Raw genomic sequence first — 25,867 nt, forward strand, 5'->3', positions numbered from 1 at the left:
ATAACTGAAGTGGGGGTTTACAAGCCCTCTGCGCCCTCTCAGCAATATTTGGAGCACACCAATTCACTGGAAGAAAAGAGAGGAGCAATACACATCTGACACTCCTTAGTTCTGACAATAGGGTGGCTCACCTTGCTAACCATTATGATAAGGATAAACAGAAGTGAGATAACCGTGAACAAAGCCTGCAAAATGTCTCAATGTCATTGCATAACACTTCTTCACACTAGAAACTTCATATATTGCAAAACAGTATATAACAGATTTCAGAATTCTTAACACACACATGCCAATGCCAACCCCCCCAGGCATTCTCCAACATCAAGCAAATGTGTTAACACATGTAGCAGGCTTCAAACCAACCAAAATAAAGGTAGCCTGTACATTTCTATACACAGAAAAGCCATCTTTATGTTTAAGTTAACAGGCTGGGGATAATGAAGAAAAATCACTGTTCACACTGCTATTTCTCATTTATATGAACAATTTATTCAAAACTATAAATGATAAAACTGTACCTATATTATTTGCACATGATACTAGTTTGTTAGTTAAAAGTTCAAACTATGATGATCTCTGTGTGAATATAAACAATGCTTTTCATAGTATAAATGAATGGTTCAAAGTAAACCAACTTTCTATAAATTTTAACGAAACCCACTACATTCAATTTACAGCTAGAAATAATAATCCTAAATCTGAAATAAAAATTGTATATGATAAAAAACAAATTACATCTATATCCAATATTACATTTCTTGGAACATTCATTGATGATAAAATGAACTGGAAATACTACGCTGAATATATCAGTTCAAAACTAAGTGTAGTCTGCTACATAATAAGATCGCTTAAACCATACACATCCATAAATACCTTTTATCACTCTTATTTTAATTCTATTATAAATTATGGTTTACCCTTTTAGAGTAACTCACCCCAAAGTATAAAAATTTTTAGAATGCAAAAGAATATAATTAGAATTATGTTGGGATGCAGGAGGGATTCGTGCACAATCTTATTTAGAGAATTAGAAATCTTACCTCTGGCATCTCAGAACATACTATCTCTTATGCTCTTTGTGATAAAAAACAGAAACAAATTCATAGTAAATTCAGAGATTCATAGAAAAAATACCAGACATCTAAATAATGTCCATAAACCTCTTGTAAATTTGAGTAAATACCAAAGGGGAGTTTATTGTTTAGGAACAAAAGTCTATAATAATCTACCACAACATGTTAAGGATATATCAAGTGACACAATGAGTTCTGAGGTACAATTAAAACAATTTTTACATTTACATTCTTTTTATTCATTACAGGAATATTTCAGTTATAAATCTTTTTATGTGAGTAACTGTCTTACATTACAATTTAAAGAAGACAAGATTATCGCTCTATAAAACATCAATGTTTCTAGGAATGGAAGAGAAAATGAAATACACATATAAGGGCAGGGGACAAGTAAAGCAGGAATGGGTGAATAATTTTTTGTTTGGAGCCTGATGAATCTATTCCAAAGAGATTGCAATTCAAGTAATTTCACAAGAAAAATCTGCAGTTACAAAAACTCTTAAATAATTATCAATTATTTACACTGAGTGAACATAATTTGGACATACCATAAAGCAGAGTCCCTGCAAATGAACAATAAACATTTAAATATTCATACTGCAAAATTTGGGATGACGTCAATATATAGAAATGGCTGTGGACATTTTTCTTAGATGAAAAAGTCTTTAATGTGTGAACTGTCAATTTCCGTCACTTAAAAAACAAACAAAACAATGGACTACTGCAACCAATATATATTCATCAACAGCACCATTAATGACTTCTGACTTCCACTTGTTAATTCTTCTATTGTATGAGGAAATTAAGAGTGGAAGATTACAGTCACAATGACCAACTATATCAGAAATGCTGTGGAAAGCAGTTCACGGACTGGAATGTTTACAAAACATGTCACTGAGCAGGTTGGTGTAGTGGTATCACTCTAGAATTTATTGGGTGGTGGTCAGCATGAATCTAAGCTGGGACAATGGCTATCCTGACTGTGGTTTCTTGGGCAAATTCCAGGATAGTACCTCAATCAGATGACTGCTTTCCTTCAAATTTTCTTTAGTTCTACAATTTGATTCTAATACTCATAGTCTAGGTAATAATACCAGTGTTAATGTTATATTTTAGCGTCCTGTTGCACTGATTTAAGTCCATGATTTATTTCACCGTCTTTTAGTGCATACACTTATCTACCTCACTCCTTTCTCCCGCACTACGTTAAACTAGTTCACTGCATGCCTTGTCTTCATATTAAAATAAATATTTATCATATATACTGATAAATATTAAAAATGTTCAGGATTTTTCCTACGTCGTATCTCACTTCTCGAGTCACCTCTAATCTCTTCTGTCGGAGCACTCTTTCTATTATCTTGTGTGTATTGTTCTTTATGTTGTGTCTTGCTCCTGTGACTGCGTGTGTTATACTGCTGGGTATGTGTGTATTTCACACATAGTTTCCTAGTTTCACTCTATCATGATTTATGGAATAATATTTAATTATTCCTGGGACAAGAATTGTTCTAATCGCAAAACAAGCTGAACTTAGTTTGGGTGCAACTGTATCTATATGAGTCTTCCAAGAAAATGTGTTGTCCAATGTATTTTGATTGCAAATATTAAGTATTTTCTTGTTCCCCAAATTAACAGAGCGTTCTATCCTTAACAGCATCTAAATACTGGCCATAGCCAGGCTGATTTCATCACAGGTCACATTTAACATATGGGTCATATAGCTGTATCCTGCACTGAAGGTTAGTGAACAAGTTTCTACTCCAGGATAAGTTCAGTTATTTCTCAAATCTCATAACTGAAGCTTATCCTAACAAAGCTGATATGTGGGGTGGGGGAGGAAAAAAATACTCTTCCTTGGGTAATAGTTTAGCAGTACAAACACCATCAAAGACTACTGCACTTCCTAAAATAATGTCAAAAATAATAATTACATAAGGTTAATGACACCATTTTGGTTGCAAAGGGATCAATGACATTGCCTGGATTATTCATTACGGAATTTTCTGTATATCAGTAACAAATTCATCACACTTACCTCCCGCAAAAAGGGATTTAAAGACGAACTCTAGCGAGCTTCTCTCCTCTGTTCTTATGGCCATGATTATTCCAAACTCGCACACGGTTTTTAGACTTCACTATTCCAAGCTATGCTTTCACCATTCGTATGGTCAAGGTTAAGGTTTCCACGGCTGCAATGCATTTGACAGCAACGACAAAAGGATACACGATGATTTGCGGCCTACTTCCCCACTTCAACTACCGTCACAACGCTTTCCAAATCACCTTTCTACTCTGTACTCTGCATGTTACAGTCAGACCACAAGATAACATCAATTCGTGCAATAATTTCCAGTACCGCATTCTCTTCGACTGGTTCGGTAGTAATAGTTGAATTAGGTACTACTCATTTCATTTACATAGCTGTAATTTTAAACCCACATGAGAAAAAGTTATATGTATAACCTGCACATCGGCATTATATGGTCTGAGATACTGAAAGTCTCTGAAACAACTAGAAACAAACAAAACAAATAACCTGTACAACCTCGTAACACATGCTTTTTCCAACTACTTTCCCAGAATTTATAACTGCACAAAAACCCAAAGAAAACGTCATGATTAGGGGCACGAATTTCACTTTCTACTTTTAACACGAAACTCGTTTTTCATAAAATCTGAGCTGGAAATAACACAAAAGAAACGAATTCTCATATAATCTAGGCTGGAAATAACACAAATAAAACAAAATATAAGATCTAATCTTTCCTGCAGAATGGACTCTGTTTTACGTCACGTTAACACATAACGCATCCCACTTCCAACAGCTAAATATATCACATAAAAAAAAATAAAGCTATCCCTGTACCAGGCCGTGAAAGTCCGTAAGGTTGTAAGACGAGGGTCCCACACTGTCTAGACCGGATCAGCTCAAAGACGACGATAAGGTTGTCTGCCTTACGCGCTTTACTCCACAGGAAAATTATTTAGTTAATTCCTGGTACTCATTTCTGTTAGAGGCTGGAAGGATTAGTTCAACTGAAAAAAAATCCGATGATCTCATCGGGACCTGAACCCGCGACCTTCCGGTACTAAAGAAAAATGATCGACCTTTCAATACCCGCTATTTTGCAACGCAATAATTTTCCATTAGTCTTTCTAACACTTAAATAGATTTCACCCCACGGTTAAACTACATAGTTTCAATGTTTTAAATTCTCTGTCAGTTTTACCACACAGTTGACTGGTCGTAATTGGTATAACCCGGGCTGTTATTGGCGGTTAGTAGTACTATTCCTACACCTCGTAATTTCAATTGAGAAAGCATTAGTAACACATTAATCATCGTCCTAATACTAGTGGAATACCACTTGAAAATTCAAAGGGAAAATATGATAATTCCCATTGTCAGCTGCGGCTTCCACAAATAACCATGTCATTGATATATTCTTTTAAACACTGTAGCCCACTGGGGTCCATTAGGTCACGGTTTCTCGACCGTGAACACTAAAAACGTCAACTCAGGAAAACATACGTATTTTATAAGAGCTGAGCCGAGAAGCTAAATCCCAGCACTTTAATGACCCCAAAGGTTCATTACCGTGTTTACAAGAGCCCTCAACTAGTCCCTATCCCGAGCCAGATCAATCCAATCCATACAGTCCCATCCTATCTCTCTAGGATCCATTTTAATATTGTCCACCCTTGGTCTTCCCAGTGGTCTCTTTCCTTCTGGATTTCCCACCAATATCCTATACGCATTCCTTTCCTCCCCCATTCATGCTACATGCCCTGCCCACCTCAACCTCCTTAACTTGATCATTCTAATTATACTTGGAGAAGAGTACAAGTTATGAAGCTCCTCATTATGCAGTTTTCTCCAACCTCCTGTCACTTCATCTCTCTTCGGTATCTCATTAGCCAGAATTACAAAAAACTTAACAGTAACTTATAAGAAACCCTTAAATGAATATCCACTGATATACCTATTTAACTCCAGCTTGCTGCGATTCAAGTAGCAAACAACATAACAAGAAATTAAAAAAAAGAACTTACTTACTTACTCATGGAGCTGAGCCTTTCTGGAGGAGCCGCCAATTCTGCAGCTACTCAAGAATATCCCAGCCTTTTTATGTAACCCGAAGGTTCACCACCGTGTTCACAAGAGCCCTCTACTGGTCCCTATCCTGAGCCAGATCTATCTGATCCATACCATCCCATTCTATCTCTCTAAGATCCATTCTAATATTGTCCACCCACCTATGCCTTGGTCTTACCTCTGGGCTCTTTCCTTCTGGCTTTCCCACCAATATCCTATACGCATTCCTCGTCTCCCCCATTCGTGCTACATGACCTGCCCACCCCATCATCCTTGACTTGATCGTTCTAATTATACTTGGAGAAGAGTACAAGTTATGAAATTTCCTCATTATGCAGTTTTCTTCAACTTCCTGTGACTTCATCTCTCTTTGGTCCAAATATTTTCCTCAACACCCTCACTCTATGTTCCTCCCTTAATGTCAGAATCCAAGTTTCACACCCATACAGAATGACAGGCAAAATTATAGTTTTGTATATTCTAATTTTTATGTTTTTGGACAACAGAGGAGAAGACAAAAGGTTTTGGACTGAATGGTAGCAAGCATTACCTGAGTTCAATTGCCTCTTAATTTCCTCCTGAATCAGGTTTCAATCTGTTATCGTTGTTCTCAAATATCTGAACTGTGCCACATTTTCAAAACATCTGTTTCCTATCTTTATGTCATGATTTTGCCCTGCATTTTGGTGACAAGACGGTAACATATACTTAGTTTTCTCTGTGTTTACTTCTAGAACAACCTCTTTACTTGCATCACTTAAAGTCTGTATGTTTTTCTTTATGGTATCTGCATTGTCACCCAGTAGATTCACATCATTGGCGTAGACAAACAGCTGATGTGTCCCGTTTAATTTCAGTCCCACGTGGTTTCCCTGGACATTCCTAATTGCATATTCTAAGGCAAAGTTGAAAAGGAGTGTTGATAAAGCATCTCCTTGTTTTAGACCATTCTGGATAGGAAATTTATCAGACAAATGTTTGCCTACACGGACTTTACTATACGTTTCGTTTAAACACATTTTAATCATCCTAACTAGTTTCATGGGTTTCCCAAACTCTATCAGAATATTGTACAATACTTCCCTCCTAACTGAATCGTAGGCTTTCTTGAAGTCTATGAATAGTTGATGTACTGTCTCATTGTACTCCCTCTTTTTCTCCAGTATCTGATGACTGCAAAAGATCTGATCAATAGTTGATCTGTTACATCAGAATCCACACAGATGATCCCCAATAATTTAATCTATGCATGGACTTAACCTTGAGAGAAGAAAATTGGCTAAAATTTTGTATGAAGTTGATAGCAGTGATATCCCGTGATAATTACTACAGTCAGTTATAGCACCCTTCTTTTGACTGGTACAATAATAGACTCCTTCCACTGATCAAACAATTTTTCCTTATTTCAAATAGAGTTAATTAGCTTATGGATCTTAGAACATAATATTTTACCTCTTGTTTGAATCAGTTCTGCCGGAATTTGATCACTACCTGGCGATTTATACCATTTCAATTTTGCAATAACACTTTCAACATCAAAAGGGCTAGGATCAGGTATTAATGGCTCAGCTGTATCGATTTCTGTCTGCCTAACATCACTGACCCTATGTACATTCAATAACTGAGAGAAGTAGTTCCTCCACCTATCCAAAATGTTGTGGGAATCTGCAGGCAGATCACCATTCTCATCCTTCACTAAGTTACTGCTAGGCTAATAACTCCTTTTAAAGTCATTTATTCCTCTATACAGGTCTCTAATATTCTTGTTCTTACTGTTCGCTGCAAGCTCATCAATTTTGTCTTTCAGATATTCCCTCTTTTTGTTCCTGAAATGCCTGCTGGTTTCATGTCTTATATTGTTTAGATTATCCCCATTTAACTCGCTTGGATTCTGTAACCACTGCAATTTGGCCTGCTTTCTATGATCTAATAATTTTGAGCATTCTTCAGTTCATAATAACCTAGACTCTCTTTGGCAGACATTTTTATATGCTCTCTAATAGTTTCCCAAGCTTTATTAACATCCACCTCAGTTTCCAAGTTTTCCAAAGCTGCAAACCTATTTGAGATTTCTACACGATACTGCTCTTTACCTTCTATCTCATTTAATTTCTTGACATTGAACCTCTCCGTATGAACTCTGTGTGTTGTTTGTTTGCTCACTGCCAGTCTTTCCCTAACCTTTGCCACCACCAGGTAGTGGTCAGTATCACAATCTGCTGCCCTGAATGATCGGACATCAAGTATGCTTGAGTGCCGTCTCCTATCTATCAAAATATTGTCTATTTTATTGTGTATCTTCCCATCAGGAGATGTCCAAGTAAATTTATGGATGTTATGATGTGGGAACATTGTACTTTTGACAGTACGATTTTTTGATGTGGCAAAGTTTACAACTCTAACTCCATTATCATTACTAATTTCATGCAAACTCTAATTCCCAATTATTGGTTTGAAAATGTCTTCCCTCCCTACTTTGGCACTGAAATCTCCTAACACAATTTTCACAGGGTACTTTGGGAATTTATCAAATACATGTTCTAGTTCTTCATAGAATCTATCCTTTATGTCATCAATTTTATCTACTGTTGGGTCGTGAACATTCATAACAACGATATCACACCAGCGACCCTTTAGTATGATATATGATATCCTATCACTAACGAATTCTACCCTCTTAACTGCTGATATGATTCTCTTATGTACGAAAAAACCTGTATCTAATTAATGATTTTCATTCCCCTTTCCATAGAAAAATGTATAGTCTCCAGCTGGCGTGATGCCACCTCCATCCCATCTGACCTCCTGTACTCCTGCTAAATCTAACTTATATTTTAAGATTTCTTCTGCCACTGCCCTGAGCAAACCTGCCCTATACAAACTTCGTACATTCCAAGTGTCAAATCTCATATCCATTTTCATTAGATTAGGTCGTTTATCCAAGGAATCCATCCAGATCCGAGGCTTTGTGTTCATTTTCATAACATAATGATTTTTTATGGTGAGGAGTTGTTAGCCCCACGCCCAACCCCCAAGCTGGAGGGCCACCCCTTGTCGGCTGTCCGCGACTGCTTATTCAATATATTCACAGCTTCCCTCCAAAACTGGAGGGCGTCTCCTCCATCTGCAACCTGAGGACGCGCCATGGCGTGGTGACAGGAACCCACCTAAAACTTAAAAAAATAAATTTAAAACTATGTACAATTTGAAGTTCTCACAGCATTCGTTATGAAGAGTTCTATCTCCTGGGACATAATGCTGTGCAGTCCATTGAAAGTCAACCAGTTTTGGAGGAACATATTGCCTTGATTTTCAGGGTCGGGAAGATGGAGGTGATATGTTTCTCAAAATATCAGTTGATTTTCAACGGACTACACAGCAATATGTCCCAAATGATATTTCTTCACAGGAAACATAACAAATTTGAATGTTTTATGATACTTACACAAAATTATGAAAATTAAAACAGCACACATTGAACAAAGTGTTACTGCAAAACCTGCCTCTGGTGATGTAAGGTAGGCAGTTGCCAAATATCAAATGGAACTGAGTTTTATTTTGTTATAAAATCTGAAGTTTTTATAACAATTAATGTGGAGAAGTATTCTTGGATGATCAGCTACACTGATATGGAATAAAAATCCATTGTTTTGGAGACGATGATGCTCTGAATTGGACCTTTACATCATCTTGATGCATGCAAATGTTACACATGATTTAATTTCATTTTGTTGGTTTATAATATGCTGTTTACAGGCAACCCAGTTGTTCAAGCTGATATTCTCAACTGTTTGCATTAGTGTTTTAAGCACGAGTTCATTACCATAACAAAGTTGTGACCAGATCCGCAATGAAAAAGTTGAATGTATTTTTCAGAAACAGATACTGATTGATACATGATGATAACAATTAGGCTGAAACAGAAATTCAGTTAAATACCATACATAAAATATTATAACAACAAAATGAATTCTCCTCAAAGAGATGAATAAAATGCAACAAAAAACTGACACAAACAAAACCCCTGCCGACAGTCTCTGATACATTTCCGTACTTATTATTTTAAGGAAAATAAGTAATAATGTATTAAAGGAAAGGTGGGATAAGAAAATATGGACTTAACCTTGACGGCTCAAAGAAGCAAATGTGGGAAAATAAAATATTTAGTTCACAAACAAAATGACTGTGAACTGTCCTCCTGTAATCCACGCCGATCTCACTTTTATTATTCTTGTGAATACATAAGTATACAAGAGGTACAATCAATTACTGACACACAAAAAGCAGCAAAAGGACCATCATTTATGCATGTATAAAACACTCTTTATCTGTATGGTGTGAACAGAGGCACTGCGTTCATTTGCAGCACGTAGGAGTAGTTGTCTGTACATTCTCAGAAAAACAACTTTCCCTGAAGAAATTCAATGATATTTTTTTTGTCCCCAATTATTCCATAACACCACTGATGCAGAACTACTCACTATTTTCCTTGGAAAGCTGAAACAGAAAGTACCTTGCAATACATTATTCATTTTTTTTCAGCTTATTCAGTGTTGTATTAATTACAAAGGTCATGTAGTATTGATATACAGTAGCACATTATGAACGGAATATTTGGAAGGTTCTAAAAGTGCCTATGTCCATTTTAAGGTTCTTCGTACAAAGAACTGGCAAAATCTGTGAAAATATTAAGTTTATATTCATTAATTCCACTAGACAGTCCTTCATTTGACACTCTGCATAGATTATTTATCCTCATTCCTTTTCTTTTGTCAACATATTTATTTTGATCAAAATTTTGTAATGTCATCTTATGACATGACCATTTTAAAGTCAACACTTAAATACTTAAAATAAGAGTGGAAAAGTATACACAGATCTATAAGCGTCATTTGACAGATGGGTTCAGCTGAAGGAATGTGTAACAAATAATTAAGACTATAATGAACTCTTGCCGGTCACGGTAGCCGAGCGGTCTAAGGCATGCACTGTCTTCGCTCGCTCAGAAGCCAGGATCGTGGGTTCGAATCCCACTCAGGGCATGGATGTTTGTGTGCATTTTTCTGTGTTTGTCTACAGGTAGAGGCCTTGCGACGAGCTGATCACTCGCCCAAGGAGTCCTACCGTATGTGTAAAGATCTAGTAAACCAAAGTGAAACGGAGAGTTTCATGGAGGCAGGCCTAGGCCCAAATTGGGGCTGTAGCGCCACAGAAAAAATAATGAACTCTTCCGCTGTAATAAACAAACTTAATTTCACATGTCACTATTCACTGCAAGCTGAAACTGGTTATTACACACACACACACACACACACACACACACACAGTAAAACCTGCCTTAAACGGACCCTTTATTAAACGAAATTTGTCTCAAACAGAAACATTTTTAGGTCCTGTGACTTTGGGGCTGAAAAAGATGTTAAATACCTTGATTAAATGGAAATGGTCTAACGTGGAAACAAAAATCAAAACAAGCCTTTATACAGCTCTAGGCCAACATTTTTACTTTAGTCTAGCAGTTGTCATCATGGCTACAAAGACAAGAGTTGTGCTTTATCTCAACATACGTGTATGAGCAAAAGTGAACCATGCAAGTGAGCGAGATAAATTGTATGTCAGCAGGTCATGAAGATGTTTAACATGGGTAAAACTGAATTATGTGAGATTCAAAAGAAGAAAACGGAAATTCTGAAATGGTGGGAAAATTGTGCTAATGGAAATAAAGAGAGAACTTAAGAAAACTGCAAATGAAGATGTTAAGGAAATCAACATATAAAAAGATGTGCAAACAGAACCAGACAATGGATATTGAAGCATTAGTTCAGAATTTTAGAGAAAGTACAAAAGGAAGAGAGGAGGAAAATTACATTGTGATTAAAGAAGAAAAGTGTAGAGTGAAGACTTATCAAGATGCTGTCAAAAGTTTAAAGGAACTGCAGGAATTTGCCGCACATTGGAATGATTCAAATATGCTTAGTGTAATTTCTCAAGCTAAAGCATTTGTGGAAAGTCAGGCAGCCAAGACAGTAAAGTGCATGCAAAAAAATCTGCTTGAGTTCTGGTAAAATTATAAAAAGTGAACATATCATTTTTTTTCTGTTCAGTGTAATGTTTGCATGTGTTGAATGATTGTAGTGTGAATAAGTTAATGAGTATGGTGTTTTATTTTGTCCCAAATATGTGCATGTCCTTGTTTAATTAATACAGTATAATCAAAAAGACCATATTTTGATATATAGGAGAGGCACTCAAGTATACTTGATGTCCGATCATTCAGGGCAGCAGATTGTGATACTGACCGCTACTTGGTGGTGGCAAAGGTTAGGGAAAGACTGGCAGTTAGCAAAAAATAACACACAGAGTTCATATGGAGAGGTTCAATCTCAAGAAATTAAATGAGGTAGAGGGTAAAGAGCAGTATTGTGTTGAAATCTCAAATAGGTTCACTGCTTTGGAAAACCTGGAAACTGAGGTGGATGTTAATAAAGCTTGGGAAACTATTACAGAGAACATAAAAATGTCTGCCAAAGAGAGTCTAGGTTATTATGAACTGACGAAGCATAAGCCATGGTTCAATGAAGGATGCTCAAAATTATAAGATCAAAGAAAGCAGGCCAAATTGCAATAGTTACAGGATCCAAGCGAGGCAAATGGGGATAACCTGAAAAATATAAGACGTGAAACCAGCAGGCATTTCAGGAACAAAAAGAGGGAATATCTGAGAGACAAAATTGATGAGCTTGCAGTGAACAGTAAGAACAAGAACATTAGAGACCTGTATAGAGGAATAAATGACTTTAAAAGGGGTTACCAGCCTAGCAGTAACTTAGTGAAGGATGAGAATTGTGATCTGCTTGCATATTCCTACAACATTTTGAACAGGTGGAGGAACTACTTCTCTGTTATTGAATGTACATAGGGTCAGTGCTATTAGGCAGACAGAAATCCATACAGCTGAGCCTCATTCCATCAAATTCTCCATAAGCATTATCATCACTACAGGTACAATAGGACATATGGAATCCAACATGCCGAGGCGACCTAATATGGATTCCACCTCACACTATATGAAATCTTAACTATTTTATCTACTGTAAACAATTTCAAGTATTATAACTTTATTCTCTTATTGTAATCAGCCAATGTACAGTAACTGACTTGTCCTATATCATGTAACAATGATGTATAGAGACGAAATAAATAAATAAATAAATAGTACCTGATCCTAGCGGGATTGAGGGTGAAAGTGCTATAGCAAAATTGAAACAGTATAAATCACCAGGTAGTGATCAAATTCCAGCAGAACTTATTCAAGAAAGAGGCGAAATATTACGTTCTAAGAGCCACAATCTAATTACTTCTATTTGGAATAAGGAAAAATTGCCTGATCAGTGGAAGGAGTCTATTACTGTACCAGTTCACTAGAAGGGTGATAAAACTGACTGTAGTAATTATTGGGGGATATTACTGCTATCAACTTCACATAAAATTTTGTCCGATATTCTTCTTTCAAGGTTAAGTCCGTATATAGATGAAATTATTGGGGATCATCAGTGTGAGTTTTGACGTAACAGACCAACTACAGATAAATCTTTTGCATTAGTCAGATATTAGAGAAAAAAATGGGAGTACAATGAGACAGTACATCAGCTATTCACAGACTTAAAGAAAGCCTATGATTCAGTTAGGAGGGAAGTATTGTACAATATTCTAATAGAGTTTGGGATACCCATGAAACTAGTTAGGTTGATTAAAATGTGTTTAAATGAAACGTATAGTAAAGTCTGTGTAGGTAAACATTTGTCTGATAAATTTCCTATCCAGGATGGTCTAAAACAAGGAGATGCTCTATCACTACTCCTCTTCAACTTTGCCTTAGAATATGCAATTAGGAAGGTCCAGGGAAACCACGTGGGACTGAAATTAAACAGGACACATCAGCTGTTTGTCTACGCCAATGATGTGAATCTACTGGGTGACAATGCAGATACAATAAAGAAAAACATACAGACTTTTAAGTGATGCAAGTAAAGAGGTTGTTCTAGAAGTAAACACAGAGAAAACTAAGTATATGTTACCGTCTTGTCACCAAAATGCAGGGCAAAATCATGACATAAAGATAGGAAACAGATGTTTTGAAAATGTGGCACAGTTCAGATATTTGAGAACAACGATAACAGATTGAAACCTGATTCAGGAGGAAATTAAGAGGCGATTGCACTCAGGTAATGCTTGTCACCATTCAGTCCAGAACCTTTTGTCTTCTTGTCTGCTGTCCAAAAACATAAAAATTAGAATATACAAAACTATAATTTTGCCTGTGGTTCTATATGGGTGTGAAACTCTGATACACCTAATACATATATAAATACTTATATAACTAATCTGAAATTAATAATATATTTACAGAACATATCACCAAAAGGGATAGACGACAATATCCACTACCAAGGAAGATAAAACACGATCCATTTTGGTTCACGAACAAATTTCTTAACTCAAAAATAAGTTTTTACATACATTCATAACATAATTTTAACGTAAAGGAAGGCTGCTGTGGTGAAACAAATTGAATTTTATATACATAATGCAGTGGAAAATTACATTTTAAACTATCCTTTATGGAAGTGATTGTAACTGCGTCACTTGTAAGTAATATACTTCAAGAATGTTCTTATTATAAAAGTTTGTGTCAAACATCTATTTTGACAATGGAAAATTAACAACTACATATAGTGAGCATCATAAATGTTTTAAGTGTATATAGTCTTATAAAAACATTTACGTATTGGTGGCTTCCTGATCATAGTGGTATACCTCCGATGATGACTCATTAAGAACTGAAACATGTTTGGTAACTAAGTGCTGAAGTGATGAAGGCATTATATATCACACTGGACTGAAATAAACTTAATTGTTCATTCTATAATGTTCAAAAAAGAGCTGTTAAATAAAAAAATAAAAGTTTCTTTCATGTTCACCTAACTCTTGATATAAAAAAGCAACATTCAAAGACCCCTCTTCAATTTGATTAAAATGAAGAATAATGTACTTGGTTATTTTAAGGGCAGGAAGCATTTGAGAACAGATTCCTGAAGAAAACATTTGGACCCCAAAATGGATAAAATAAATGGGTGTAACAAGGAAATCTGTGATTAGGATTAAGTTGGAACTTAGGGATAAATGCTGCAGGAATAAGAACTGCATGGAACTGGTTTAGGACTGTGACTACTGGTGGGCTTTGGAATGAGTGGTATTAAATTTCAGGCTCCATTACTGGAAAGTTACAGTTAGTTAACAATTACAAAAAGGTATTTACCACTGAAAGATTTTATAAAAAATTAAAAAATCCAAGCCTGGCTACAAATCTCTACGAGACAACTGCTAGCAAAACTTGAGCATCAACAATACAAAAATGCTGAACCATGCCAATAACTCAATACACAATGGTTTAACAAAAGAAGTACACATTAACAGATTATTATCTATCCTACTGATCTGTGCTACTTACATCATCATCATCATCATCATCAGTAATCTGTCAGACGACAGGCCCACAGTCTCTTCCAAAACAATTCCTCCACTTATTGCGATCTAGAGCTTTCTCCTTCAAATCACAGTATCCTCTTCTGTCCCCAAGGTCATCCAGCATCTTCTTACGTCTTCTTCCTTGTCTTCTTGTCACTTCTATCCGCCCTTCTATCTTTCCTTCAATAACTTCTTTTAGAAGGCAGTTTCTGCGTAAAACATGACCAATCCAATTGGCCTTCCGTTTTCTTATTTCGTGTAGGATATTCCTCTGCTCACTGACTCTAATTAACACTTTCTCATTTCTNGGTAGCACAGTTTCTTCCTTAACCATTAACGCAAGGTCATCTGCATATTTCACAGTTTGAATAATTTGCCCTCCTAATTTGAAGTCTCCGAGCCCATCCAGAGCTTCCTCGGTAAGGCATTCGCTGTACAAGTTGAAGAGAATTGGTGATAAACAGCATCCTTCTTGAACTCTTCCAATCTGCACACTTCTTGTCTCCCTCTGTCCAGTCCGTCCAGTCGTACTCTAACTTTCTGACCCATGTACAATTTGCTAATCAATGCTACTTACAATATGCAATAAATACACAAGTACTAAATTGTAAATATCTGTATCGTAGAATAAATTTGGATTGCACGTGTTACAACTGTGTTTGAATTTGGGCTCATAGTCACGGTTCACAATTATTTCCAGCGCAGCCAATACAACGCAACCGTGTAAGGCTTCAAGTTAAACACCATAACAAGCATAACTAGAACACAGAGCTATAACTAATCCGTATCTAATCTACACATGCAGCAGTGTCCTGTACGTCCTGTAATGTGCTGATCCTTACTCAAGTAACGAAACAATTTCAAACTCAGATCGCTCTCAGATGGATAGAAAAAAAAAAGCAACTGGCGAATTAAAACGATCAAAATTATCGACTTATCTCGTGATCGAAACAGCAGATGAAACACGTGATAAAGTGTTTGGCTCATTTGGTCAGATTAGTGACAAATAGTTGGAAGTACATTGGATTCAGGGTACGTTACGAAATGGGAAGCAATAATGTGAAGATGCCCGAAGAAGCGTCGCCGAAGAAGCTGAAACCTTGTTGTGCATGTCCAGAAACAAAGAAAGTAAGAGATGCTTGGTAAGTATGTTTGTCAACCTAACCTAGAACACTTAGAAGTTTCATTCTGGTTAAAGGTCGGGGGAAGTTCTAACTCGTATACCTCCAGTCATTATGTTCAAAACTTAGTAAAATACCTATATAATTAAATCACTAAGAGGAGTTTTGAGTCCAAAAATGTTAAGAATCATTTATTTTGGAAAGTTTCAATCGTTATTGATATATGGAATAATATTTTGGGGGTGAAGGTGATAGTATAAAGGTATTTAAAATGCAGAAGAGGGTGCTGAGAATAATTAGTGGACTTGGTAAATAAGAGTCATGCAGGCAAATTTTTAAAGATTATGGCATCCTCATGGTCGCTTCTTTGTATATCTTATTTCATTTCATTTCATTTTTATTATCATTCAGCAATCCATACATACAGGTATTACAACCATTTGGATAGGGAAATTGTCAGATTCTCGTGCGTATCTTTACAGAATACACTGTACCACCCTAATATAGGGGGTTTGTCATCTGAATAATATCTAGATCTGATTACCATTAATTTCATTGTCTTTACACAAAATACAAATTAATCAGCTACATATTACATTTACACACTTGAGGTGTTATGTTACATAAAAAAGTAAAGAGCAGATTTGATCCAAAATATAAATATTCATAGTTATAATATAAGAATAAATAAGGATTTTCATGTTCAATTCTGCAGAACTACATTATTTTAAAAAAGTGTGGTGAATATGAGAATAGAATTGTATAATAAGGTGCCAAACAAAATAAAAAAACTCGGTGGGGTTTTCAGCTTTTAAAAAAGACTTAAAATCCTTTTTATTCAAACATTCTTTTTATACAGCAAATTAATTTGTTAGTTTTAATAAAAAAGTGGATGGTGGAAGTACTTTGTTTGGATGTCATAGCCATTCATGAGCTGTATATACTAGTTTGCTTATTTTTTAAATGTTGTATTTATATATTGTTTATGATTGTAACAAATGTTGGTAGTATGCTTGTAACTTTGTAGATTTGTTTTGTTAACTTGTATTGCCGAATGACTTGTCCAAGTGTTACTGTGTAGCAAAACGGATGAGAATAAAATACAAATACAAATTGTCCAAGGGATTTTATAGAAATTAGTGCATATAGTAGGAGTGGAAAACATTTACAGCATTCTTCCAAATGTAAATAGGAGACTTCAAATTAGGTTGGCATATTAGGGCAGACCTTGGTCATATTGTTAAGGAAGGCCAGTTTAGTTAGTTGGTCCATCATACCACTGCTCACCCTCCTGTATGTTGAAATTCTTGAAAATCTTTCAGATTTTGAAAATTTACAATTCCTTCTATTTGTTTGCTTTTTCTGATTTACAATTACTTTTATTTTATTTGGTTGCATTTTCTGAGGTTTTGAGCTTTTCCAGTTTATACTTTCAGAATGTTCATATTTTTGAATTTGAAAGTGTAAGTTTTGGTACTCCAAAAGTTTTGATGCATTCAGAATTTTCGAATTATTTGGGTTTTTGGAATTTGCCTAACAGTTATTTTCTAACAATTTACACAATCTTTGACACACCCTTTCAAGTAAGTGCTTCTCCATCCTCTTACCAGAAGATGAAAAAAGATTCCGTGTCTGAAATGTTACATTCTCTGTTGAAAATTTAATGGGAGTGGTGAGTTACTGTGGAATTTGTTTGGGCTTTATCCATTTCATATGATTTAAAATTAAGAATTTTGAAAGTTATGTTTTGCTGAGAATATTTGGACTGAAGAGGAATGAGGTGATAGGAAGTTGGAGAAGATTGCATAATGAGGAGCTTCATAATTTGTACATGTAAAATTAGAATGATCAAGTCAAGGAGGATGAGATGGGCAGGGCATGTAGCATGAATGGGGAAAAGAGAAATGCATATAGGATATTGTTGGGAAAGCCAGAAGGAAAGAAACTACTAGAAAGACCAAGATGTGGGTGGACGGATAATCTTAAAATGGATCTTAGAGATATAGGATGGGATGGTGTGGACTGGATCGATTTAGCTCAGGATAGGGACCAGTGGATTGCTCTTGTAAACATGGTAATGAACCTTCGGGTTGCACAGAATGCTGCGAAATAATTGAGTAGCTGCACAACTGACATCATCTCAAGAAGAGCTCAGCTCCATGTAGTTAGTTATGTTTTGAAGACTCTCTTTCTGTTGTCAGGTAAAGTACAAAAGGGCTCTGGGAGGTAAAATATTATCATGTGTTAGTGACTAGACATATGGTTTGGATTGCTGATTGGATGTATTGGGAGCTTATGACTTGTAAATACAAATAATTGTAACACTTTCACTGATCTACACAATCTACATATAGCTACAGCACACACTTAAGTCTTCTCAGGCAGCTATGTATTTATTAGTCATTGCCTGGTAGCAGGTTCTAACAGTGCAGATTCCCTTGCTTTTGTGCTCATGGCTAATCACTGATTGCGACTGCTGACTCAACTGACTGACTTGACCTAGTCTGGTTTTGTAATTTGCAGCTGGCCTTTGCCAGCATGGTCATTCATGGTTTCAGGCACCATGGCATTTTTCTGTCACACTGACTGAATAGAATATGCCATTTCCTACAGTGCCTATATTCTTGCATATGTTTCCATTGCTACGGGAACATGTTTACCAAGACTTTGCCTAGCAATGGGTATTTCCTCTGTCTCTGGAATTCCAGCCCTCGGGTGTTATGTCACTGTATGTTGCAGTAAATCAGTGGTCTGTCTCAAGAGTGTGTAGATTGACCCCATTATTTTTAGTTTGGTCTTGGTTTCCTAGAAAATAATTGTATTGTCCATTCAGTCTTTGTTGGTTAAACTGTTGACCTACCACAAGTTGTGGTAATTGTTTTAGTGTTTACCTCCCTGTGAAAATTGGTTGCTGTTGTTATGAGTATACATACTTCATCTTTTTTGGCTGTTTTTATGTTTCCTGATAGGCCCTACAGAGTGGGCTTCTGTTTTTGTGTTTCACCTGAATATAGCGACAAGTCACTTTCCCAAAGAGTAACATTTAGAATTTTATATTCCAGAAAATGAAGTCCAACATAATACAGAATGTTACTTATGTATTAATTAAATAATATTCCTGGGGAGTAAAGCGTGGCTGGAGCATAAGGCTGACAAGCTTACTGCCATCTTTGAGCCGATTGTCTAGATAATGTGGGACCCTCAACGTCTCACAACCCTATGGGCCTTCATGGCCTGTTACAGGGATAGGTTTACTTTTTTTTTTACCTATGTATAAAAACACTTAATAAAAATAAAATCTGTTTAAAACCATTATGTGAATATGAAATATATTAGCAAGTATGGAACAAATGATGAACTCAGAAATCTACTTTCTTCATTCTTGTAGGCCAGTATTGATGCTTTCATTTATCGCTGTCCACTGTCATTCTCTGAGGCAGACCAAGGAATTAATATTAATGTTATAGTTTTGTACATTATAATCAGTAGTTCTCTCCTTGTAAGATAACAAGAAACTTGAATTATACGTAGCTCAAGCGATTAGTTGCTGGCTTCCCGGGTTCAAACCTGGATCTGGTCAAGTGGGATTTGTGGTGGACAAAGTGGCGCTGGGGTAGGTTTTCTCCGAGTACTTAGGTTTCCCCTGCCAATCTTCATTCCACCAAATTCTCCATCATCATAATCACCCGGGGCAGGTACAATAGGCCAGTCAGTGGCTGCTGTGCCGAGTAGACCCAGCTGGACTCCACCCCCCACTAAGCAAATTTTTTTTAATTAACCTGAATTATATTTCAGAGGTGGTTCTTAACTTATATTTTGTCTTTGTGATTTTGGAATAACAACCTTCACAGTTTCAAGGATTTGTTAGCAATTTGCTATGGACTGGATGGGAGTATTTTTAGGAGGGACTTAGTTTTTCTCAGTATCACCATGTACAAAGTATCTCTGGAACCCTGTTTATTTTCTGTTCTGTGATAGTGTTAAAGGAATACCTGGTCTATGAAGCTGACTACATATTTCCATTTAGTTTTCAAGGTGGAGAATGCATCACAGATTTATATCCACTTATTGATTTCATGACATAACACCATCAGACAGGAGTAACATTATCTCTTTATCTTTCCCCTGTTGGGAAGATATAACTACAGAGAGACTTTAATGTCTGTTATAGCAACCTTCTTAGACACAAGAATAAATCTGTCCTAGGAAATTTATGTAGGTACCATATTAATATAATATTGTTCAAGTCTGTACTTAATAATGTATGTAACTTTGTTTTCAGTATAATTGAAAATGGAGAAGAAAACTGCAAATCATACATTGAAGCTCACAAACAGTGTATGAGAAAAATGGGTTTTAATATCTGAGATGACTTCAGCACATATACCCTTCAACTGGAAGATCTACTACTTCTTAGTTATAGTACCTGTAAAAGTATTCCAGCTGCAGCTGGGAAAAGGAGAGTTAAAATTGAGACTGAAGCAGAATCGTTAGTGTCTCACAGAGTTAAGGCTGTGTAAATTATGTTACTTACCAATTGTATAAATATTTATGTATTGAATTTGTAATTATTCAGGCTTGTTTTAAGCTGTCTGAATAGGACTAAGTGTATTTAACAAAACAGCATTTAGTCTTCAGAAACAGTGGTTGTACTTTACATTGACTAATACTTTAGTATTGCAGTGCTTTTACTTTAAAATATACTGTGTGACAAGGGGAACAGAGTTAACGTCAAAATTATTGCAGTATATATATACCCGAAAGCTTACACCCATCAACATCCTGTGTCAACTATGAAAACTTCCACATAAGAACTAAAGCAAAAACGTTTTGACATTGTATTGGAAATCTGTAAAAGCTCTTCTCATGTAACTGGTTTACCCCATTCCCCAAACATGCTGTATAACAGGGAGCATGCTGTATTTCAGAGAAAATGTACTAACTGATTTTGCTGTGGTAACCATTTGCAGCTAAGCTAAAATACTGTAGTTTTGTTTCTGATGTGGGCTGTGTTATGATAGTAAATTTTTATGCCACATCTTTGCAAATTCTGGTTTTATGTATTGGCAGTTTCACAGTAGAATCTCACCCTTAGTCCTGGGTGATGTCAAACATAGTAGATATATTAAAAGTGAATTTTCTACACTGTATTTCATGTAAGAGGATCCAAATTACCTTGCAAATGACATCAGGCTACAGTGAATTTAAATGGCATAGCAAAGGGTTCAGTAGTAAGTACTGTGTTTTGAGTGAATACTCTAATTGCTGTTGACGGGATGCTGTATTTTATAGTTGTAATTAAACTGTGAAGCGTGTATATAAATGATTGCAGATAAACCATTTCCTATTATCACATGTCAGATTTATAATTTATGATCAGTAAGCATCAAATTCGCCAGTCACAGTAGCCGAGCGGTCTAAGGCATGCACTGTCTTCACTCGCTCGGAAGCCGGGATCGTGGGTTCGAATCCCACTCAGGGCATGGATGTTTGTGTGCGTTTTTCTGTGTTTGTCTACAGGTAGAGGCCTTGCGACGAGCTGATCACTCGCCCAAGGAGTCCTACCGTATGTGTAAGATCTAGAAAAACCAAAGTGAACGGAGTTCATGGAGGTAGGCCTAGGCCTACTGGGGCTGTAGTTCAAAGAAAAAAAAAACCATCAGATTCACCGAATGGGTTGATCCAGAGGTAATGCTCTAAGATTTGTGTCCATTGGGTGTTCAGTACAAATCTTGACCAGAACACCAGCTTTCTTAACTGTGGTTTCCTCAGTCCCTGCATGCAAATGCTGTAATGATAACTCAGTTAGGTGATTACTCCTTCGTTCCAAAAAAATTCTTAATCATTCATCAGTCATCGCATCATCTGATGCTGTATAGTCTCAATACTGAAAGCGTTTTTAAATAACCAATAGGCGGGAGGGGGGAAATTAAATTTGTATGGGAACTGTGCTGGAAGAAAAATGTCATATCAGTTTTACAGCAGTTTTAACATCACTTTGCTCTGTGCTGTTAGCTATGGTTATTATCATCAGTGTAGTGCCAAGGTCTTAAGAATGGTTACTTTAATTTTCTCCTGATATCACGATTCTTAAAGACACATAATAGCTTTGTAATGCTGTATAAGGATTGTGATATTGCTGCTGACAGATTTCAAGCTGTGAGCGCAGTGAAGATTATTTGGAGTGAGTGGAAGTACACAAGATTCCAGTTTATGCCAGGATTAGATTTCTGGAAAAAAGATTTGATTGATGCATGTGCATGCTGAAAGTGACAGTTCTTGAGCCAGTATTTTATCCAAGGAAAGAGGTAAAATCACATGGCTCAAGATCAGGAGAATATGGAAGCACCACAGTACCCTGCACGAGAAGTTGCTGCTGCACAAGTGATTGATGTGCCGGGGCACTGCCATACATGTCATATGAAGGGTAACTAAACACAGATAATTTCAACAATGTAAGATGTGAACAGACAGAACCTGAACCTGAAAGATAAAATTAATGACCTTCAGATAAACAGTAAGAACAAATATATTGCAAATTTGTATAAAGGTATAAATAAATTTAAGAAAGGTAACAACAATCTACAATGATCTTGGTAAAACAAGAATGGTAATGTACTTGCAAGTTTCCTACATTTTTAATACTTGAGCTTTATAATTTGTACTATTCACTAAGATCAGATCAAGGAAGATGAGATGGGTGATCACACAGTATTCATTCATTCATCTGTAATCTGTCAAGACGATAGGTCCACAGTCTCTTCCAAAACAGTTCCTCCACTTCATGCGATCTAGAGCTTTCTCCTTAAAATGAAAATATCCTCTTCTGTCCCCAAGGTCATCCAGCATCTTCTTACATCTTCTTGTCACTTCTATCCGCCCCTCTGTCTTTCCTTCAATAACTTCTTTTAGAAGGCAGTTACCGCGTAAGATATGACCAATCCAATTAGCCTTCCGTTTTCTTATTTTGTGTATGATATTCCTCTGCTCACTGACTCTAAATAATACTTCTTCATTTCTCACATAATCGGTCCAACTGATCTTCATCCTTCTCCAACACCAGATTTCAAAGCTTTCCAGGTGTTTCTGATCTACTGCCCGAAGTGTCCAAGTTTCAGCCCCATACAATGCGATGCTCCAAACATAGCATTTCACTAGTTTTTTTTCTCAAATTTAAGTCCAATTTGCTGGTAAAAAGATTCTTCTTGCTAAATGCAGCTTTTGCCATGGCAATCCTAGATTTAATTTCACACGTACACCTTCCATCATCTGTTAACACGCTACCCAAATATTTAAAACATTTCACATTCTCCTAGAAATTAGAAATGCAAAAATTTGGTAGAAAACCTGCAGAGATCACTAGAGAGATCCAGGCGAAGGTGGGAGGATAACATTAAAATGGGTATTAAGACTGAGGGACTGAATTTCATATGGCTCAGAATAGGGCACAGTGTCAGGCTCTTGCAAAGTTGGTACTGAACCCTTATAATTTGCTGTGACTACAGTATGTCTGAAAAGGTATAAGAGGTTCCATTCCTTCATTATGGAATCACATACGTTTTTTTAACATTGACACAGCATCAATTATGAAGGAAGGTTACACAACACATGGCCTGCACCTCAGCTCTCGAGGCAAGAGGCTCACACAGCTTATTGCTGAGAGGGTTGTTGGTGGTCATGTGTCGGGTATAAGCAGTATTCCTGTTATAACCAATGCTAGGGCCAGTGGCATGCGGTACTATTTTTGGTAAGGGAAGCAGTGGTATCTAATAAACAAACTGATAGCAATCAACTCACCAAAATTTATGTCACTTATTGAGTCACTAAGGTCGTTTTGTATTCTGTTTGATAAATCTGTAAATACTGTACTGTTATCAATATGAACATTGAGTTTATGATCATATTTCCTCAACAAGTGAACTAATTCCACATAATTACCTCGGTCAATAGAATCCATGCTTTTCTCATGACCACAGAGGCCAAGTTGCCACTTTCCTAAATGGCAGTTGATATCAACCAAGCATTTCATTTTTTCTCTATTTTCTTTCACATTTTCATTCTGCTGTAGTATTGTCAGGTGCTTTTGATTGTCAAGTTGACAGTCAATTCGAGATTTCCTGAACATAAGTTGAATTGTTGATATCACCAAACCCAGTCTTGTTCCATACATTTTTCATTGAGAAACAACAGGCATGGCCAACAAAACAATTTTCGTATATTACGGCAACCAGATAGCTACTCTGTTTTAGAATACTGTTCCAAATTAAATTTCCTCAAACATAATTTGGTTTGCGCTTTAAGTTCTGGCAACTCTCATGTTGGTTGTCCTCTTTCTATAATTATTCTCTTTTCAGAAAAGTCCCTGCTATTAAACTCCCATTTTAAAAGGCTTTCGATTGCACAGTCGCAGTCACGCCTGCCAGCATTCATTTTAGCTGTGCCTGTGCATGTAGTCTAATCACACCTCTGCCCCTCGTACCACAATATTAGACTTGCTTCCCTTAAATGCGAATAGCTTCTTTCTGATGTGTCAAAATACGATCACAAATACAATCTTATGCCATATAAATATGCACTTAGAATATTTTAATAAAACTTAATGTTACCTATAACACCCAACAAGACTGAAATCACACATAAACAGTTAATTTTCATGTAACCATCAAAAGAACTCATTCCTTCGCTGGTCTAGCCAGCAAACCGAAATTTGCTTCCGTTGGTCACTTTGGATAGGACGAATTTGTACGGAGATTAATGAAGGAAACTTGGTCCGTCCCACCAAGCAGGGAAAGGGAGGAGGAGGAGGCGGTGGCATGTGGCCTTGAACAGGAACATGCGCTAAATGACAATATTCAGATCCTTATTATTCAAATTGAATTATTTATATATGACTACTTGACTACTTTTCTTTTTGTTTCTTAACTATGGAAGCAATGCTTCCCTTGCTTCCATGCATGGCACACCACTGGCTAGGGCATCTTCTTTTTTAGATTAAATTCAAAAGCACCAAGATGCCTATCATATATTAAATGCAGTCCAGCAGTCTTGGAAATTCACAGACAAAATGCAGAAACATTAAATTCAGTAAATATCTTTCACCAAAATATCAGAGGCTTGAGAAGCAAAAGTGATGAATTACTACACTCTTTTGAAATAGAAAACATAAACCCTCACATATTGTGTTTAAGTGAACATCACATGGTTGAACAGGAATTGCTGCTCCTCTCAATGGTTACCTGTTAGGCTCACGCTTTTGCTGAAAGAGCCTACAGAGGGAAGGAGTGTGTATTTTTGCTAAGACAGATCTACATTTCAGTAAAATTGATAAGGAGCAAGACTCTGAAATCTGTGCAATACACCTAGTAACTAAAACATCTCACCTAATTATATTAAGCCTGTACAGAGCCCCTTCAGGAGAGGTTAATGAATTTCTAAGGAGACTAGATGCAACTTTAAAATATCTACAATCCAATGAATGAATGAATGAATGTATAAGGGGTGGGCCTTCTTGGCCCTTGCACTGCAACCACAGTGATCCACAGTCTGAGTTTATAATCCGTGGAGACATAAACATAAACTATATAAATGAAAGCAGTCAGAAAAAACAAGTAAATTCTTTAATAGGGACATACAATCTGTCACACACAGTGAATTTTGCAACAAGAGTTCAAAATTCCTCAAGCATAGCCATTGATAATATCTTTATAGATAATGCAAGGTTAAGCTCTTCTTGTACATCTCCTATAGTCGGTGGCCTCTTTGACCATGATGCTCAATTTCTTACAGTACATAATATTGTGGAAGTAAATGCAACACCTTGAAACAGAGAACCAGAAAAATAAATAGTGATACCATTGTTCAATTTCAACATCTATTAGAAAATGAAATGTGGGAACCTGTTTTCAAAAATAAGGATAGAAAATTATAAGTTTAACTCTTTTTTTATATATTTTTTTTAAATATCTTCAAAACCAGTTTTCCTATGCAGAATAAAAAACCACTGGATTACACAAGGAATAAAAATATCTTGTAAACATAAAAGG

General features: G+C 36.3%; 1 protein-coding gene and 1 long non-coding RNA gene across 5 annotated transcripts in view; one reads left to right on the forward strand and one right to left on the reverse strand.

The window, feature by feature from the left end:
* LOC111867661 (graves disease carrier protein homolog) overlaps positions 1-3,997 on the reverse strand; it is a 46,269-nt gene extending 42,272 nt beyond the window's left edge. Inside the window, exons 1-2 of one of the 4 annotated variants that reach the window (XM_023857693.2) lie at positions 3,946-3,997; positions 3,115-3,500 (exon numbers count right to left, since the gene is read on the reverse strand). In XM_023857693.2, the coding sequence (XP_023713461.1) occupies positions 3,115-3,178 (64 nt within the window). In that variant the 5' untranslated portion in view covers positions 3,179-3,500; positions 3,946-3,997. Of the gene's footprint in view, positions 1-3,114; positions 3,914-3,945 lie in introns of those variants that run through there. The other 3 variants (XM_023857692.2, XM_023857691.2, XM_023857694.2) reach the window with 3 other exon arrangements.
* Positions 3,998-24,703: 20,706 nt separating this feature from the next.
* LOC117282572 overlaps positions 24,704-25,867 on the forward strand; it is a 2,976-nt gene continuing 1,812 nt past the window's right edge. Inside the window, exon 1 of the long non-coding RNA XR_004513367.1 lies at positions 24,704-25,542. This is a non-coding gene — a long non-coding RNA (uncharacterized LOC117282572). The remainder of the gene's footprint in view (positions 25,543-25,867) is intronic.

This window comes from Cryptotermes secundus, unplaced genomic scaffold, assembly GCF_002891405.2.
Source record: "Cryptotermes secundus unplaced genomic scaffold, Csec_1.0 scaffold931, whole genome shotgun sequence".
Lineage (NCBI taxonomy): Eukaryota > Metazoa > Arthropoda > Insecta > Blattodea > Kalotermitidae > Cryptotermes > Cryptotermes secundus.